This window comes from Orcinus orca, chromosome 20, assembly GCF_937001465.1.
Source record: "Orcinus orca chromosome 20, mOrcOrc1.1, whole genome shotgun sequence".
Lineage (NCBI taxonomy): Eukaryota > Metazoa > Chordata > Mammalia > Artiodactyla > Delphinidae > Orcinus > Orcinus orca.
The window spans coordinates 45,666,647-45,684,568 of NC_064578.1; the positions used below are offsets into that span (position 1 = coordinate 45,666,647).

At 53.6% G+C, this 17,922-nt stretch overlaps 1 protein-coding gene across 3 annotated transcripts in view; it reads left to right on the plus strand.

The window, feature by feature from the left end:
* The first annotated feature begins 2,597 nt into the window (after positions 1–2,597).
* Positions 2,598–17,922, plus strand: part of RYR1 (ryanodine receptor 1) — a 118,232-nt gene continuing 102,907 nt past the window's right edge. The window contains exons 1-14 of one of the 3 annotated variants that reach the window (XM_049703668.1): positions 2,598–2,790; positions 7,722–7,841; positions 8,961–9,065; positions 9,169–9,189; positions 10,111–10,185; positions 10,274–10,352; positions 10,691–10,803; positions 11,345–11,438; positions 12,601–12,694; positions 12,847–12,921; positions 13,428–13,584; positions 13,727–13,891; positions 15,954–16,075; positions 16,528–16,723. In XM_049703668.1, coding sequence (XP_049559625.1) covers positions 2,743–2,790; positions 7,722–7,841; positions 8,961–9,065; positions 9,169–9,189; positions 10,111–10,185; positions 10,274–10,352; positions 10,691–10,803; positions 11,345–11,438; positions 12,601–12,694; positions 12,847–12,921; positions 13,428–13,584; positions 13,727–13,891; positions 15,954–16,075; positions 16,528–16,723 — 1,464 coding nt within the window. In that variant the 5' untranslated portion in view covers positions 2,598–2,742. The remainder of the gene's footprint in view (positions 2,791–7,721; positions 7,842–8,960; positions 9,066–9,168; positions 9,190–10,110; positions 10,186–10,273; positions 10,353–10,690; positions 10,804–11,344; positions 11,439–12,600; positions 12,695–12,846; positions 12,922–13,427; positions 13,585–13,726; positions 13,892–15,953; positions 16,076–16,527; positions 16,724–17,922) is intronic. The other 2 variants (XM_049703667.1, XM_049703669.1) reach the window with 2 other exon arrangements.

The window sequence follows — 17,922 nt, forward strand, 5'->3', positions numbered from 1 at the left end:
GCTGCCAGTTTTAGGGAACTGCAGAGGCCCTTTGCCCCATCTCCCCAGATCCCAAGCCTCTTCCAGCACCCCCTCCCCCCAGGTGGCCAGGAACAGGAAGGAGCTGGTTGCCCCTCTCAGTGCTCCCTTACTTACAAAGCCCAGGGTGCTCATCTGCATAAGGGTGGCCCAGCTAGTGGCCCTCATTGGCTCAGGCAGCCCCTGGGGAGACAGAGGATTAGAATTCTGAGGGAGTGTAGCCTGGCCCTGGTGAAGTGGCTTTTTGTTGTAACTGGGAGATTTTATGCAAATATAGAGACAGTATAGTGGAATGGTTAAGAACCTTGACTCTGGGTTCAAATCCCTGGCTCAGCCTCTGTGTGACCTTGGGCAAGTTACTTCCCCTCTCTGTGCTCAGCTTTCCTCATCCGGAAAATGGGCACCATACAAGTACTGACTTCACAAGATTACTGTGAGAACTACAGTCATCCCTCAGCATCCACAGGGGTTTGGTTCCAGGACCCCCTTGGATACCAAAATCTGTGGATGTTCAAGTCCCTTATATAAAATGGTGTAGTATTTGCATTAACCTACGCACATCCTCTGGTAAAATTTACATCATCTTTAGATTACTTATAATACCTATTACAATGTAAATGCTATGGGAATAGTTGTACATACAATGTAAATGCTATGGAAATAGTTGTACACACAATGCAAATGCTATGGAAATAGCTGTGGGCCTGTGGCAAATTCAAGTTTTGCTTTTTGGAAATTTCTGGAATTAAAAAAAATTTGTTTTTGATCTGCAGTTGGTTGAATCTGCAAATGGAAAACCCACAGATATTGGTGGGGGGGGCGGCTGTACCTCATTTATTCAGGTCGTGTCCTTAAAACCATGCGTGGCAAGGACCATACATTTTTATTTTCTCCTCTAAACAATGTAAATAATAGCAGGATTGTTGTGAGAACTAATGAGATGCAGTGAAAAGGTCGTAGCCCAGAGCCTGAAATGTGACAGGCACGCAAAAGACTGTAGATATTAGATACTATGCCTATTACTCCTGCCTCATAAGTTTTTATAATAATGATGATGATGACTAAGACCATGATGACGCTAGCAACACTTACTTAACATTTTCTATGTGTAGGTAGTTTTTAAAATTATTATTAATTAATTTATTTATTTTGGGCTGCGTTGGGCCTTTGTTGCTCCACGCAGGCTTTCTCTAGTTGCGGTGAGCGGGGGGTCTGCTCTTCGTTGCGGTGCACGGGCTTCTCATTGCGGTGGCTTCTCTTGTTGCGGAGCACGGGCTCTAGAGCGCAGGCTCAGTTGTTATGGCTCTCGGGCTTAGTTGCTCCGTGGCATGTGGAATCTTCCTGGACCAGGGATCGAACCCGTGTCCCCTGCACTGGCAGGCGGATTCTTAACCACTGCGCCACCAGGGAAGCCCTGTATAGGTAGTTTTTAAATACAATTTTTAAAGGTTACTTTTCAGTTATTACAAAATATTGGCTATACTCCCCGTGTTGTACAGCATGTCCTTGAGCCTATCTTACTCCCAGTAGTTTGTACCTCCCACTCCCCCTCCCCTTTATGGCTCCTTCCCCGCCCCCCCCGCCCCCACTGGTAACCACTAATTTGTTCTCTATTTCTGTGAATCTGCTTCTTTTCTGTTATATTCTCTAGTTTGTTGTATTTTTTAGATTCCACATGTAAGTGATATCACACAGTATTTGTCTTTCTCTGTCTGACTTACTTCACTCAGCATAATGCCCTGCAAGTCCATCCATGTTGCTGCAAAGGGCAAAATTTCATTCTTTTTTTATGAGTAGTATTCCATTGTATATATGTACCACATCTTCTTTATACATTCATCTGCTGATGGATATTTAGGATGCTTCCATCTCTTGGCAATTGTAAATAATGCTGCTATGAATATTGGGTGCATGTATCTATTTGAATTAGTGTTTTTTTTTTTTGTTTTTTTTTTCGGATACATACCCAGGAGTGGAATTGCTGGGTCATATGGTAGTTCTATTTTTAGTTTTTTTGAGAAACTTCCATACTGTTTTCCACAGTGGCTGCATCTGTATTGGTACAGTTTTAAGTGCTGCAAATAATCTAATTTAATCCTTGCAGCAGCCCTGTGAGGTAGGTACTATTAATATCCTCCTTACCAGTTGAGGAAACTGAGGCACAGAGAGGCGAAGTGACTTGTTCAAGGTCACACAAAGGAGTGGCAAGACAGGGATTTGGATCCAGTCTGTCTCAGAGTCCATATTTTTAATCACTGTGTATGGTGCTTTTTAAAGCCAGGAGACCTAGTGCGCATCCCCTCTCTGCTGTATGACATCAAGCAGGGGCTTCCTCATTCAGAGCCTCAGTTTGCTGTCTGTGAAATAGGAGAATGATGGCACCTTCCTTATCGCGAAGGGGGAGAGAGGGTAGATGCCTTAAAGACACCCCCCTAAGCCCGCCCACCCCAAGTGCACCTTTGGCCAAGGTTTGGGGTTTGTGGGCGGGGCTCCGTCAAAGGGGCGTGGCTTTGGCCGTCCTGCTCCAATGGGGACCCGGGGGCGGGGACCTCCTCCCAGCTCTGTCCAGCACACGAGTCCTCCACGCAGTTCCATCTACGCCGCGGGTGCCTCTGTCGTCCCCAGAGGTCTCCGACCCCAACTCGCCCCCAGCCCACCCGTCCAGCCTTCGGCCTCCTCCTCTTAGCCACCGACCTCAGCCCCAGCACCTCTGGCCTCGACATCATGGGTGACGGAGGAGAGGGCGAGGATGAGGTCCAGTTTCTGCGGACGGTGCGTATCTCTGTGTTGGAGTCTCTGGGACTATCTCTCTGGTCTGAGTGTCTCTCTGTCTCCGATGTCTTTGTCCTGATTGCTGGTGGTCTCTGAGACTCTGGGGTCTCTCCTCTGTCCCTTTGGGTGACTGTCACTCCGTCTTTCTCCGTTTCTGTCTCTCTTAGTCTCCCCCATCTTTCTCGTCAGAGAATTAGCAGAATCTGGGACTACAGAATGGGGAGGAGGATCCTCCCTCCTCCACCCTCTCTTCTGACGCTAGCGATTTGTCCCAGAGAAGGGGGCCGCTGAGAGAGCACCCCCTCCCACCACTCTGGAAGCAGGCACTTGGGGAAGGTGGTTCTAATTCCTGAGCTTAATTTAGCTGTCCCCTCCCCCACCCCCCACTTAGCCCTAATTCTCTTTTTGCTCCAGACTCTGACCTATTTAAATTCTTGGGAAGAGGGCTGTGGTGGGCTGAAGGACACAACTCCTTTGAACTCCCAGCCCTTGAGGGTCTCCTGAGGGTCCCCCTGTTTCTGGGTCTTCTTTCTTTCCCCACTTGATTTTGGAGAGGAGGGTCAGATATGGCTGCTATCTATCTCTATCTGTCTCTCCCTATCTGTCTCTTTGGGTTGTCTGTGTCTCTGTCTCTTTCCATCTCTGTCTCCCTGTCTCTGTCTCTGGCTTTGTTCTTCGGTTTCAGGCCCTCTGTGTTTCTCACTGTGTCTTCAACTCTGTCTCTCTCTGCATCTCTGACCCTCGGCAGGCGGGGGGGCAGGGATGGGAATTGGAACAACAGGTGTCCCTCCCAGAATAGTCCACTTTTCTGGGGCCTGGGCAGGGGACAGGGAGAGGATGGGGGGAGGGGCTGCCCATCTCAAAGTCCTTCCCACTTTTCCCTCCCAGTGGTTCTACTGGGTGTGGGGCTGTGAATATGGGAGGGGATATTCTCTCTTCTGGGCCAGGTCCGCTGATCCTGCACTAGCCCCTCCCCACCCCCTCCAGGCCCTGGGAAATGCTGACACAGCATTCCGGCCCCAGAATAGGACCCTGGTGAGCCGGCTCTGGTTTCCTGGGAGGGAGGAATGGACAGCTGGGGCTGGTAGTGAAGGATAGGGACAGCTGGACATTCGGCCATGGGAGGAGGCCTAGCTTCACCCTAGACTCCTGCACTGGCTCCAGTCCCTTAGCAGACACCATGGGTTGGGCTCTCCCCTCCTCCCAAGCCCTAATAAGACCGTGGCCATGGCCTTGAGCCCCTGAGCAGCCACTCTACGTCAGACCCCATGCCCAGGAACTCAGCCTCCAGAGGCATCTAATTATATCCTTGCTGCCCTATCTTCTGAGGTAGGGCCCTATCTTTATCTCCCTGGGAGTTTTGAGGGAAACCGAGGCCTGAGTGGGAGTCACTGACCAAGGTTAAGGCCAGGAAGTGTCATCTCTGGATGCCCCTGGGGGCCAGCCCTCCTGCTTTCATAAGAGGAAAACTGGGCTCAGACTTGCCTGGCTAGCCAGTGTTGGATTCTAGAGGCCTGGCCTTGACATCTCTTGGCCCCAGACTGGGTCCATTTTCCTGAACTTTACTGAGGTTATGTGGTGGTTTTCTCAAACTTTTTGGATCTCATCCCACTGGTAAGAAATATATTTTATATTGCAACCCAGTACATGCATATATTCACATACGTTATAAAAAGTCAACTTTACTAATAGAGCTATAATTGACATGCAATAATTTGTACCCCTTTTAGGCGTTACAGTTGACAAGCTGTACACACCCAGGTAACCACTATCATAATCAATAGAACATTTCCCAGAAAGTTCCCTTTGGCTCTTTGCAGGAATCACCCTGCCCTTCTGCTTTATGTCACCATAGATCCCATAAGTCACTAACTAGTGTTTCATATAAAATATATGCTCATTTGTCCTGCTTCTTTTGCACACTGTAACATTTTTGACATTAATCCATGTAGTGTGTATCAAGAATTCATTTCTTTTTGTTGCTTAGTAGTATTCCATTGTGTGAATACGCTACAATTTATCAGTTCACCTGCTGATGGACATTTGGGTTGCCTCCAATTCATGCTATTATGCTCAAATTAGGTGCATTCACACAATTTTTTTTTTTTTTTTTTTTTTTTTGCGGTACACGGGCCTCTCACTGTTGTGGCCTCTCCCGTTGCGGAGCAACAGGCTCCGGACGCGCAGGCTCAGTGGCCATGGCTCATGGGCCCAGCCGCTCCGTGGCATGTGGGATCTTCCCGGACCGGGGCACGAACCCGTGTCTCCTGCATCGGCAGGCGGACTCTCAACCACTGCGCCACCAGGGAAGCCCCACACACAACTATTTTTAACTGAAACAAGTTTCATGAAATGCAGGTAGCCCTTAGAACACAGGGGGTATGCTGCTATTTTCTGTTCTTGCTCTACTTTTATTTCACTTTTTAAGCATGATGGGCATGGTCCCCAAGTTCATTTCATTTCCTTTTGATGGGTGGCAACATCCAGCCCTGCCCAGGCTGGGGTTCCTCAAAGCATGGCCCATGTCAAAACCTCCTGGGGGCTGGTTAATGGTCCAGATTCCCTGCTGACCCCAGATCTACTGAATCAGGTTCTTGGTGTTGAGGGGGAGACTGGGGCAGCAAGGAAGTTTAATTTTTAACCAGGCTACCCCCTTTCATTCTGATGCAGGAGAAAGTTAGAGAATCATTGGTGTAGGGATTAGGCTCCCGGTCCCTGGTTTATATCTTGGTTTTGCCATTTGCCTGCTTCCTAACTTTGGGCAAGTGATTTTTAGTTTTCTCTCTGAGCCTCAGTTTCCCAATCTGGAAAATGGGGACAAAAATATGTACCATAAAGATTCAATGGGTCCATGCAAATCTCTCTCTGGCCTCGTCTCCTCCCACTTTCTCCCTTGCTCCTGATGGCAGCAGCGCCAGGCTGTCTCCCTTGCTTTTTCTGAATACCCACGGCCCCAGGCCTTTGCACAGGCAGACTCCCCTTCCGGGAACTTTCTTCCTCCAGAGATGATCGGGCCTGATTCCTTCTTGTTATTCAGACAAGGCTCAGCTCAAATGTCACCTCCTTGGAGAGGCTGTCACTTCACCCCCCTCACTGATGTCATCTCTACCCCAAACTCTTACATCACCCTGGGTTATTTTTTCCATAACACTTATCACTGAAATTAACATTATAAATTGATTCACCTGTTCATTGCATTTCCCCCCACAAGGATGTCAGCTCCACAAGGACAGGGAATTCGTCTGCTTTATTCGCTGCTCTATATCCAGTGCCTAGATCAGTGCCTGGCACATAGCAGATGCTTAATCAGTGTCTAGTAGATGAATGTAAAGCCCTGAGCGTGAGGTGTAGCAGAGAGTATGTACTTAATAAATGCAAGCTGTATGATCTCTGTGAATACACGGCATATGCCAAGATGTCGGGGATGGGGGTAATAGGACAGAGCAGTCCTGGGGCCTCCGGCCGACAGGATGAATCTCTCTCCCTCCTCCCAGGCTGACAGAAAGAATGAGGGCTGCCTGTGTGGGGTGAAGCCCAGGATTTGCTGGAAGGGCTGGAGTCTGTGTGACTTCAGGCAGAACGCCTAGCCTCCTTGAACCTGTTTCCTTTGCTGTAAAATGGAATAATCACTGTCTTAACTGTGGTTAATCACTGCGGTCTCCATCTGTTTTTTTTTCCCATCAATTTTGATTGAAACCTCTATCAGTAAAAATGTGGAGCAAACCCCCGCATACATGTATATTAGTTATGAATGTAACATGGGCTATTCTACTAACATATCAAGAGGTGGTCTAACGTTCTAAAAGTGGCATATTGGGACTTCCCTGGTGGTCCAGTGTTTAAGACTCCACACTTCCACTGCAGGGGGTGTGGGCTCGATCCCTGGTCGGGAAACTAAGACCCTGCAAGGGAAACTAAGATCCCACAAGCTGCGCCGGCTGTGTGACCTCAGGCAAATCACTTCACCTCTCTAGGCCTCTGTTTCCACAGGTTCACATACTAGGACTTACCTCAGAAGGGTGTTTATTTTACTTAAAATTTTAATTTATACCCTCGAGATTATTTCAAACTTAGAGAAAAGTTGCAAGGTTATCTCAGAGAACTCCCATGTGGCCTTCAGTCATTTCCCCCAAATGTTAGGATGTAGCATGTCTGCTTTATCATTCCATCCATCTCTCCCTCCCTCTCTCTCCCTATTTTTTTCCTAAGCTGTTTGAGAGTTAGCTGTGGACATGATACCCTTAACCCCTAAATCCTTCAGTGTCTGTTTCCTAAAAAAACAAGGGATGTGTCTCAGAAAACCACAGCACAGTTCTCAAAATCGGGAGATTTCGTACGGCTATGATACCATCATCTAATTCACAGTCTGTTTCACCTTTCACCACTTGTCTCTATACCATCTTTTATGGCATTTCCCCTCCATCCAGGATCCAGTCCAGACGCTGGCACTGCATTCAGGAGTCATTAGACAGCACTCCTTAAATGAGAGCTACTATTAAAATAACACACAAAAGAATAATTAGATAAGGCTGAACTTAAAAGCCATTTAACTTGAGGCACTCATATCTTCCACCCTCCAGTGACTCACCTTGTGGACCCCCACCTGGGAGTCCTCTGGAGTCAGTTGGACTGGGGTTCAGATCCCAGCTGCTTCTCTTATCAGCCGTGTGGCCTTGGACAAGCCGTGTCCCCTCATTGAGCCTCAGTTTCCCCATTTTAACGTGGGGATGCCACTGGCTTGGATCTCATGGGGATGTTAGAAGCATGTACAGTGCTCAACACGGGCCCCTACTTGACAAATGGCGAGGGTGGCTATTATTAGTCACATCTTTTTCACGAGGAGAAAGGGCCAGGTGGGTGGCCCATGGTACAGTGTCTGCGGGATGCGGGTGGGATGCGGGCGCCCACCCTGACCCTCTGCCCGTCCCCAGGACGACGAGATGGTCCTGCAGTGCAGCGCCATGGTGCTCAAGGAGCAGCTCAAGCTCTGCCTGGCCGCCGAGGGCTTCGGCAACCGCCTCTGCTTCCTGGAGCCCACCAGCAATGCCCAGGTCTGTGCAGGACGGAAGGAAGAGGGGGCCTGAGGGGCAGAGAGCCTGGGGCCCAAAGAAGAGGGGTCTGGGAGTCTGGAGAGGGGATGCTGACAGGAAGGGGAATAGGGAGGGGGGCTAAGACGGAAAGGGGGCTGGAGGTCTGAGGAGGGGAGCTGGGGTCCTGGGGGAAGAGGGAGGGGGTCTAAGGAGATAGAAGGTCTTGAGTTCAAAGAAGAGGGGATCTGAAGGGGGTGCTGATAGGAGAGAAAATGGGAGGGGGCTTACAGGGGAAAGGGGCAGAGGTCTGAGGTAGGTGGAGGTCTGAGGAGGGAGGGGCAGGGTGTCTTAGGAGGCAGGTGTCTGAGGGGGCAGAGGGTCTTCAATCCAAAGCAGAACAGCCTGGAGGGTCAGGGGGTGCCCGCAGGGGGCTGACTGGGGAGGGGGTTGGAGGCTGAGAGGTGGGGGGATCCTGGGGTCTGAGGCTGAGGTGAACTCAGGCTCTGAGGGAGGAGGTGACCTGGGGGGATGGGGCCGAGGCTGGGAGAGGGAGGAGACCTGGAGTTTGATGGGGGAGGAGGCCAGGGGCCTGAGGTGGGCAGAGAGTCTTGGGTCCAAGGGGGAGGGTGTCTAAGTGCTTGAGGTGCCTGGGTGGGAGCCTGAGGCGGGAGGTGTGAGGTGGGGCCTTGCTCCTGGGACTTTGAAGCAGTGTTCACAGGTGTCTGAGGGAGAGGGCAGGAGCTGGGACTGTCTGCTCGTTACAGCGGGAGCTGGGGCTTCCTTTGGGGTTGGAGAGATTTGCGTTTTCTGCCAGGAGGGCAAGGAGGGGGCTCCCGGAGTCGGATGGGTGGAATGCGTCTGACAGGGGCTGAGGCTTCCTATGGGATTAAGTGTGCTGTGGAAACTTCTGTGAGGTTCAGGTGGGGTACAGGGGTGTGAGAGAGGAGGCAGAGCAGAGGTGTCTTCTGGGATGTTGGTGCGAATTCAGGGTGTTTGAAGCGGGAGGCAGAGGGCAGGGCTTCTTGGAGGGCTGGGTCGGGTCTGGGTCTCTAAGAGGTGTAGGTATTTAGACTAGGGGCAGGGCATGCACCAGCACTCTGGAGCCTTCAGGTCCCCCGTTCACATCTCCCCACCCCACAGAATGTGCCCCCCGACCTGGCCATCTGTTGCTTCGTCCTGGAGCAGTCCCTGTCCGTCCGAGCCCTGCAGGAGATGCTGGCCAACACCGTGGAGGCCGGCGTGGAGGTGAGGCTCCCACCCAGCTGGGATGGGTGGCAGGGACGGGTGGGAGGACCTGGGGGTCATTTACCATCTGTTCTTCTTCCTCTCTCTGCCCTGCCCCCCACAGGCCCTCAATTTGGATAAGTGGGTAGGTCTGGCCTTGGGTGTCATCTGTCCTTGCCACCTCTCCTGACCCCAGGTGGGCCTCTTGGGTCCACACCCTGCACACAGGGGCTGGGGGTTCTTCCCCACCCCGGTTGTCAGGGTCTGTGGAACCCAGAACAGGCCAGGCAGGAAGGAAGGAAGGGGGTGGGGGCTTTTGAGCCCCTGTTCTCCCACCTGCTCCTTTCTCCTCTTTTCCATCCTTTCCTCCGACCCTCCTAGCTCTTCTCCGCATGGGACCTCTCCCCTCATCACCTCCCTCCATCCCAAGTGTGAGTCCCCTCTGGACCCACATGGTGGGTCCACCATGTGATCACGTGGCCCCATCACATGGCCCCCTCAGAGCATGGGCATGTGAGAGCTGGGATGGGGGGCATGATGCCATCGAGTGCTGGGTGTACCCACCCACTCCCAAGAGGCGCAGAGTCTTCTTGGGCCCGGGGGTGTGTGGCAGCACAGGGCAGGTCCCTGCGGGTGATGCTCCAATGTTTAACAGCTGGTAGGACAGTACCGGTGCACAGCTGTGTTATGACAGGTGAGAGCAGAGGGAGCTAAAGTCTGTGGAACATGAGATATGGGGGCTTCCCTGAGTGACCCCAGGTATCTGAACCTCTGGAAGAGGGGTTCAGCCCCCTGAGTGACTCTGGGGCCTGGTTAACAGGTTGAAGGACAGAGTGGGCTTTGGGGAATAGAAAACACCCCACCCACAGGCTTCTCAGAGACACAGACCTTGCTTCCCCTGGAAGCAGGGAACCTGAGGCAGAGACTCTGTTGTGGGTCTGAGCTGAGGCTTCTTCGCATCCAGGCCCGAGCATGGTGTCTTCTGGGAAGTGTATTCCCACCTGAGATAGGCCAGATGTTTCAGGGGGGTCTATTCTCACTCTGTGTCCTCCCCTGCCCCCTGCAGTCATCCCAGGGTGGGGGACACAGGACACTCCTGTATGGCCATGCCATCCTGCTCCGGCACTCGCACAGCGGCATGGTAAGTGCGTCCGGGAGGGGCCGGGGCGGCGGCAGGGGCCAGGGAGTGCAACGCCTGCCGGGTGGCTGACTCCCCTCTACAACCCTAGTACCTGAGCTGCCTCACCACCTCCCGCTCCATGACTGACAAGCTGGCCTTCGACGTGGGACTGCAGGAGGACGCAACAGGTGCAGGGGCTGGAGGGAGGGGCTACGATGGGGACGCCGCAGACAGGGAGGTGGGATGCAGAAGGTCTGCAGAACCCCGGGAGCGGGCATGGGGATGTTCCAGGGGCAAAGATGGGGGGCTTTGGGGCTGAGAGTCTGGGGGTGTGGATGAATACATTCTGGACAGAGAGACTCAGGCAAGCAGGCAGAGAGTCTGAGGACAGGAACGGGGGACTGTGAGGCAGAGAGTTGGGGGCAGTAAGAGGAGAGCTTGGGATGGAGGGCTTGGGAGGCTCCGTGGCTGGGAATGCCTTGGGGAAGAGCGTTCTGGGCAGCCCTCACCCCGCCCCCACCCATAGGAGAGGCCTGTTGGTGGACGACACACCCGGCCTCCAAGCAGAGGTCGGAAGGAGAGAAGGTCCGAGTTGGGGATGACCTCATCCTCGTCAGCGTCTCCTCTGAGCGCTACCTGGTGAGTAGCACCTCCCTCACCACAGCTCCTACTGCTCCGGGGGCTGGGGGCACACGGGATCCACCCCATCTCCTCCTCATTGGTTTGCCTGGTCTCTGGCCCCAACGTCCTGACTCCCAATTTCCAGTTTCCATCCAATTTCTGGTTTCTGACGCCCCATTTCCTGACTTGATCTCGGTTTCTTTTCTTTTTTTTTTTTTTTTTTTGTGGTATGCGGGCCTCTCACTGTTGTGGCCTCTCCCTTTGCGGAGCGCAGGCTCGGGACGCGCAGGCTCAGCGGCCATGGCTCACGGGCCCAGCCGCTCCGCGGCATGTGGGATCTTCCCGGACCGGGGCACGAACCCGTGTCCCCTGCATCGGCAGGCGGACTCTCAACCACTGCGCCACCAGGGAAGCCCGATATCTGTTTCTTGATCTGTGACCTGTAATTTTTGGTCTCCTGTCTTCTGGTTTCCTGGCTTCCACCCTTCGTTTCTGACTCACTCTGGAACTATTGCTCACCCCCCATTATCTCTGACCACCACATCCTGGTTGCCCACAGCACCTGTCGACGGCCAGTGGGGAGCTCCAGGTTGACGCCTCCTTCATGCAGACACTGTGGAACATGAACCCCATCTGCTCTGGCTGCGAAGAGGGTGAGGACCCCAGACCTCTGACCCCTAACCTAAGACCCCCAAAACAGGCCTTCAACATTGCCCCTCAGACCCCAAACCAAGATCTCCAAATTATGACCCTCATACTTAGATCTCCAGCTGACCACCAATCTGGAACCCTAGAGCTCAGACCTCGAAACCTAAAACTCAGTATCAGACTCCTAATTCAGACCCCAAAGCTCGCAAGCCAAACTCAGGTCCTGGAGGTCAGACCCCTCAACTCAGACCCAAAGCTTAGAACATCGAATGTGTAGCTTATCCCTCAGACCCCAAGCCTCAGATGACAAGCACATGGGACCTCAGCCCCCCAAATTCAAACTCAGATCCCCAAACTAAGAGCCCTACTTCAGACCCCGAACCTCAGCCAATCGACTTCACACCTCCAACTCTAACCTCAAATCTCCAAAATCATCTCCCAGTTTGCAGACCCCCATGCTGAGTCCCTAAAGCATGAACCCAAAACTTTGAACCCAATTCTCACACCCCAAACCTCAGAGCCCTAAGCCGGACCCAAGCTGAGACGCAAGCCACAAATCTCGAAACTCAGGCCTTAATCTCAGACCCCGAAACTCAGACCCGCCAACTTCTAACTACGACAAAGCTCACATCTCCCCAGACTCAGACCCCAGAGCTAAGCCTTCCAAACCTCAGACCTCAAACCTCAGACACCAGCCTCAGACCTCCAAAATAACACTCAAAATTCAGACCCTGACTTCAGACTCCACCGTCATACCTCTAAACCCAGACCCCCATCTCAAGCCCTGGAACTCAAACCTCAGAATCAGGGAACATTAGACCCAAATCTCTAATGACATTCTCTGAAGCCAACCTCGAAAATCCAAACTGAGACCTTTAAACCCCAGACCCACAAACCTCCCAGCCTCAGCCCTGCACACCCAGACCCCCAACATTAGATCCCCAACCGCAGACCCCAAATCTCATGCCCCTACTTCAGGCCTCAATCTGAGCCCGAATCTCAGACTACAACTTTGTACCTTGAAACTCAGATCTCCATCTGCAGACCCCCAAACCCAGCCCCCAGCTTCCCACAGGGCAGAAGCAGTGCCTGCAAACTCCACTGTGGCTCCCAGGCCTTTCTGGGGCTCCAGCTTCCCAATGACCACTTTCCTTTGCTCCTGTCCAGGCTATGTGACCGGGGGCCACGTCCTCCGCCTCTTTCATGGACACATGGATGAATGTCTGACCATTTCCCCTGCTGACAGTGATGACCAGCGCAGGTCTGGGCTTGGGGACAAGAGGGTCTGGCGTCTTCGGGCCAGAAGGGGGATGGCAAAGGTTGGCTAGGGGGGCCTGGAACCCTAGGATTAGGGATCAGATTCTGGGGGGCTGGAGCCTGAACTCTTGACCTCACTCTCTTCCATGTACCCAGACTTGTCTACTATGAGGGGGGATCTGTGTGCACCCACGCCCGCTCCCTCTGGAGACTGGAGCCACTGAGAATCAGGTAGGGGTCAGGGGCAGAGGAGGCAGGCTGGGGAGGGGCTAGGGGTTCCTGGGGGCCCTGGGAGGAGAAGAGTGTCTTGAAGGAAGAACTGAGGAAGAGACTGGAGGGTTTTGAGGGAAAATCTGGGGAGCCTAAGAGAGCAATAAAGGTCCCCAGGGTCCTAGAATCCTGGAGGAAAAAGAGGTCTTGGGGGTAGTGGAGGTTCCTGAGGGAGAGATCAGGGTCTCGAGTGAAATTGTGGGGAAAGGAGGGGAGAAAATGACAGATCTGGGAAAACTGGAGACACTGAAATCATCTGGGCAGCTCTGAGGAAGTGGTGAGGGCCTGAGAGAAGATTGGGGCTCTTAAAGGAAGGCTGGGGGTCCTAAGAAGGATTTGAGGGCTCCAAGGAAGATTTGGGCACCCTGGAACAGGGCTGAGGGCTTGAGGAGGTTTCAACCAAGACTATGGTGTCCATGGGAGAACTGGGGGGCCTCTGACCTCTCCCTCGTCCTCACCCTCTGCAGCTGGAGTGGGAGCCACCTGCGCTGGGGCCAGCCACTCCGCATCCGGCATGTCACCACCGGGCGGTACTTGGCACTCATTGAGGACCAGGGCCTAGTGGTGGTTGACGCCAGCAAGGCCCACACCAAGGCCACTTCCTTCTGCTTCCGAATCTCCAAGGTCGGTGGGGTCAGGATACCCTCCCTCAGCTGGAGCCCCAAATCCCGCCCCAGCCCCCCACCACTCTGCAGTCTCTTGGGGGGGGAATCCCCCATTAAATGCACAAGCAGAGGAGGCTGACCTCTGTCCCCTGCCCCTGTAGGAGAAGCTGGATACGGCCCCCAAGCGGGATGTGGAGGGCATGGGCCCCCCTGAAATCAAATATGGGGAGTCCCTGTGCTTTGTGCAGCACGTGGCCTCAGGCCTGTGGCTCACCTATGCTGCCCCGGACCCCAAGGCCCTGCGGCTCGGCGTGCTCAAGAAGAAGGTGGGCACCTGGCAGAGGGAAGGGGTGGGGTACAGGCTGGGGCAGGAAGGGCACTGGGGGTGATGATGCTTGAGCCTTTAGGAGTTTGAGGTTGGGATTGAGAGAAAGACAAAGACTGAGAGAGAAACTGAGATTGAGAGAGACAGGAAAAAAGAAAGAATACATGTATGAAGAGAAAGAGAGAAGTATAGACAGACATGGGGACAGACAAATAGAGAAAGACAGAGACAGAGAGACAGAAATAAGAAAGACAGAGGTGGAGAGAAAAAGATGAATAATAACAGACGGAGAATAACATTCGCCAATTATTGAGTACCCCAGGTGTTGTGGATGTATGTGTGGACAAAGAGCTGAGCTACACAGACCTGTTCCCTGCCTTCCCTGTGCTCAGGCACTGTGACTAAACCCTCTCTAATGAAGTACACAGTTTTACAACCAAACAGTGGGAAAGCGACTTTTGACAGAGGGAACTCCAGGCGCAAAGGCCCTGAAGTTGGGATGAGGTTGGTCTGTTGCAATCACTGAAAGGAGATCTAGTTCGGCTGGAGGCGAGTGAGCGAGGGGTGAGTCGTGGGAGATGAGGACAGAGAGGGGATGGGAAGAGATCAGGTAGAGCCTTGTGGGCCACTGGGGAGGGTCCTGGCTTTTACTCTGGATGAGATGGAGTCGCAAGATAGCCTTGAGCAGGCCAGGGCACGGGGGGCGGTGCCCTGATTCAGGTTCACAGGGTTCTTGAGCTGCTTATGGGAACAGACTACGGGGGTGGGCAGAGCTGGAGAAGGAAGACCAGGGCAGGTCCGCACTGGTACAGGTGGAGGATGACAGTGGACAGCACCAGGGTGGGGACTGTGGAGTGAGGAAAGGGGGCAGAGTCTGGTTGTATTCTGAGGGCAGAGCCAACAGGATTTTCTGACAGGTTGGATATCAGGGTGAGAGGGAGAGGGACTGAGGATGAGACCATGATTTTTGTCCTTTTTTGCCCTGAGCAGCTGGAAGGAGGGAAGTGCCGTTAACTGAGTCAGGGACAGCCAAGTATCAGCTCAGGAGGATGGGCCCCAATGCCTAGAACAGAGCCACTCAATAGACTTGCTGAGTGAATCAGTGAGAAGACTAGGGCGGCACCTGTTTGTGAAAACTGAGGCTGAAGTTGTATACAACAGCAGAGGATGTAGAGATGGGCCTGGGCCAGAGAGGGCAATGTGGGAGTCGTCAGCAGGTGGACGGTATTTACAGCTGCTGGACTGGATGGGGTCCTGGGGAGGTCAGCTCAGGGGAAGGCCGGCAGCCATGATGGTCTCACCTCCCAGAAAGGTGTTCAGGCATTCTGTCTGGGACATGTTAAATTTGGGGTGCCATTAGAGCTTTCTGGTGGGGGGATGTTAAGTCAGTAGTAGATACAAATGGAGAGGGGTCTGGCCTGGAGAAAGACAAGATAGAGACAGAGAGGGAGAGAGAGGGAGAATCAAAGAGGGACAGAGAAAGAGAGAAAGAAAGAGAATAGATAGCTAGTGGGAAGCAGCCGCATAGCACAGGGAGATCAGCTCGGTGGTTTGTGACCACTTAGAGGGGTGGGATAGGGAGTGTGGGAGGGAGGGAGACGCAAGAGGGAAGAGATATGGGAACATATGTTTATGTATAACTGATTCACTTTGTTATAAAGCAGAAACTAACACACCATTGTAAAGCAATTATACTCCAATAAAGATGTTAAAAAAAAAAAGGAAAGACAGAGGTAGAGAGAGAGATGGACATAGTGACAGAGAGGGAGAGACAGAGCATGGGATAGGCATGAGAGAGACAGAGAGACAGAGACAAAGACAGACAGACAGAAACAAAGAGGACAGAGACAGAGAGTGAGAGGAGAGACCTAGAGGGGGGGAAAAGAGAGAGGGGTTGAGAATGAAAGACACAGGGACAGATGAGGAGGGACTGGGGGCGGAGCTGGCAGAGAGATTCCGTAGAGGATGGGGGCAATTTGGGGGCTAGAGTCTGGGTGGAGGTCTGGGGAGCATGGCCCTGGCTGGCTGAGCCCCTCCTGACGTCTCTCTCCCACCACTGTCAGGCCATTCTGCACCAGGAAGGCCACATGGACGACGCACTGTCACTGACCCGCTGTCAGCAGGAGGAGTCCCAGGCCGCCCGCATGATCTACAGCACTGGCGGCCTCTACAACCACTTCATCAAGTGAGCCACCCGGCCCGCTCTGCCCTGGGGGCCAGGCCACACCTTGACCCCACGCTCCTGGTGTTCATGCGCCGGACCATTTAATCTCTACCTCTGACATTCACACCTCTCACATACACAGACTCCTGACCTCTACATACTTGACCCCTAATCTGACCTCGACAGCTATGACTTTGACTTCACACCCCTGACACCCTCGACCCTGGACCTCCCTAGCCCTGACCTCTGCTTTCATGACCTGTCCCTACACAGGCGGGGGTCCCAGGCCCAGCTCTGCCCTTGGCCACTGGGTCACCTCGGGCCAATCAATGCCCTTCTCTCTCTGCGTCTCACTCTCTCTCTCTCTGTTAAATAGGTGTGTCTGTGGGAGTCTGGCAGGGACCGGGGGTGGGTGGGGGCGGGACCCTCACAGTGTTCACGGACCCTCACTGATACGTGCGCGGTCTCCGCAGGGGCCTGGACAGCTTCAGCGGAAAGCCGAGGGGCTCGGGGTCTCCGGCTGGCACAGCACTGCCTCTCGAGGGCGTCATCCTGAGCCTGCAGGACCTCATCGGCTACTTCGAGCCACCCTCCGAGGAGCTGCAGCACGAGGAGAAGCAGGGCAAGCTGCGCAGCCTGCGCAACCGCCAGAGCCTCTTCCAGGAGGAGGTGAGGGCGCGGCCCGGGGGGGCGGGGTCTGTGGGCGCGGGGTCGGAGCCTTCAGAGGGGCGGAGCCTGCCGGACCCGGGGAAGCAGTGGTCTGAGAGGGGGCGGGGCAGGTGGAGGGGCAGGAGGAAGTTCCTGGCCTGGGTGAACAGGGTGGGGAGGCGGGTCGTAGGGGGACACGCGAAGGGGCGGAGCCTTGAAGCGGGTCCGAAGTGGGTTGGTGGGCGAGGCTTTGGTGAGGGGCGGGGCCTGTGAGAGCAAAGTGGAACCGGAGCCTGAAGGCGGGGGCAGGACTTGTTCCCTCTCCTGGGAGGACGGGGCGGGTGAAGGTAAGCTCTGGGCCAAGGCAGGTCAGTGGAGGAAAGGCCTGAGTAGAAGCCCGAGGCTGAGCTACTAGACTCAGGAGGCGGTGACTGTAGGGGTAGGGCCTGCGGAGTGGGAGGATAGAACCAGAGTGGGGCATGGTGGGAGGCAGGGCCAGAGAGGTGGGCTTTTGGGTGGGAGGATAGTGTAGGGCGCGACCTCAGCTTGGGTCAGAGGCTGGGGGTCTGTGTGTTATGAGAGGAGACGTGGTGGGCTCCGCTCAGCACGGAGTCTGAGTGCGAGGGGCCGAGAGGGGTGGAAAACTGGGGCTGTACAAAGGTCCGGGGTCTGCTGTCTCCTCAGGGGACCTGATTGGGGACCATGTTCATTTAAAGTCTTCCAAGTTGGCCCTGCTCCTCTCCAGGGGCTCCCATTGTGATGGGGGTGGCAGATCTAGAAATGATGATAGTAACAACAACAAAACTTACTAGTGGAGTGGGTTTAGTATACGCAAAGTGTTTAGAACAGTAGCAGCACAGAGTAGATGCTATATAAGTGTCAGTGGTTATTGTTACTTTGAATTTAGCCCTTACTGTGTGTTATGGGTGTTATATACCTGACATCCTCCCCATAACCCCATGGGGGGTTGTAATTCCCATATTACAGATGGGTCACTGAGGTGCAGAGAGATTAGATAACAGCCATTGCTGAACAAATATACCAGGGGGGATATAGCTGTCAAGAAAACAGACAAAAATCCCTGTCCTTGTGGAGTTGATGTGGGGCGGGAGGATAAATGAGCAATAAAATAGGACGATTATGTGGTATATTAGATGATGATAAGGAGAAAAACAAAGCAGGGCAGGGACTTCCCTGGTGGTCCAGTGGTTAAGAATCCA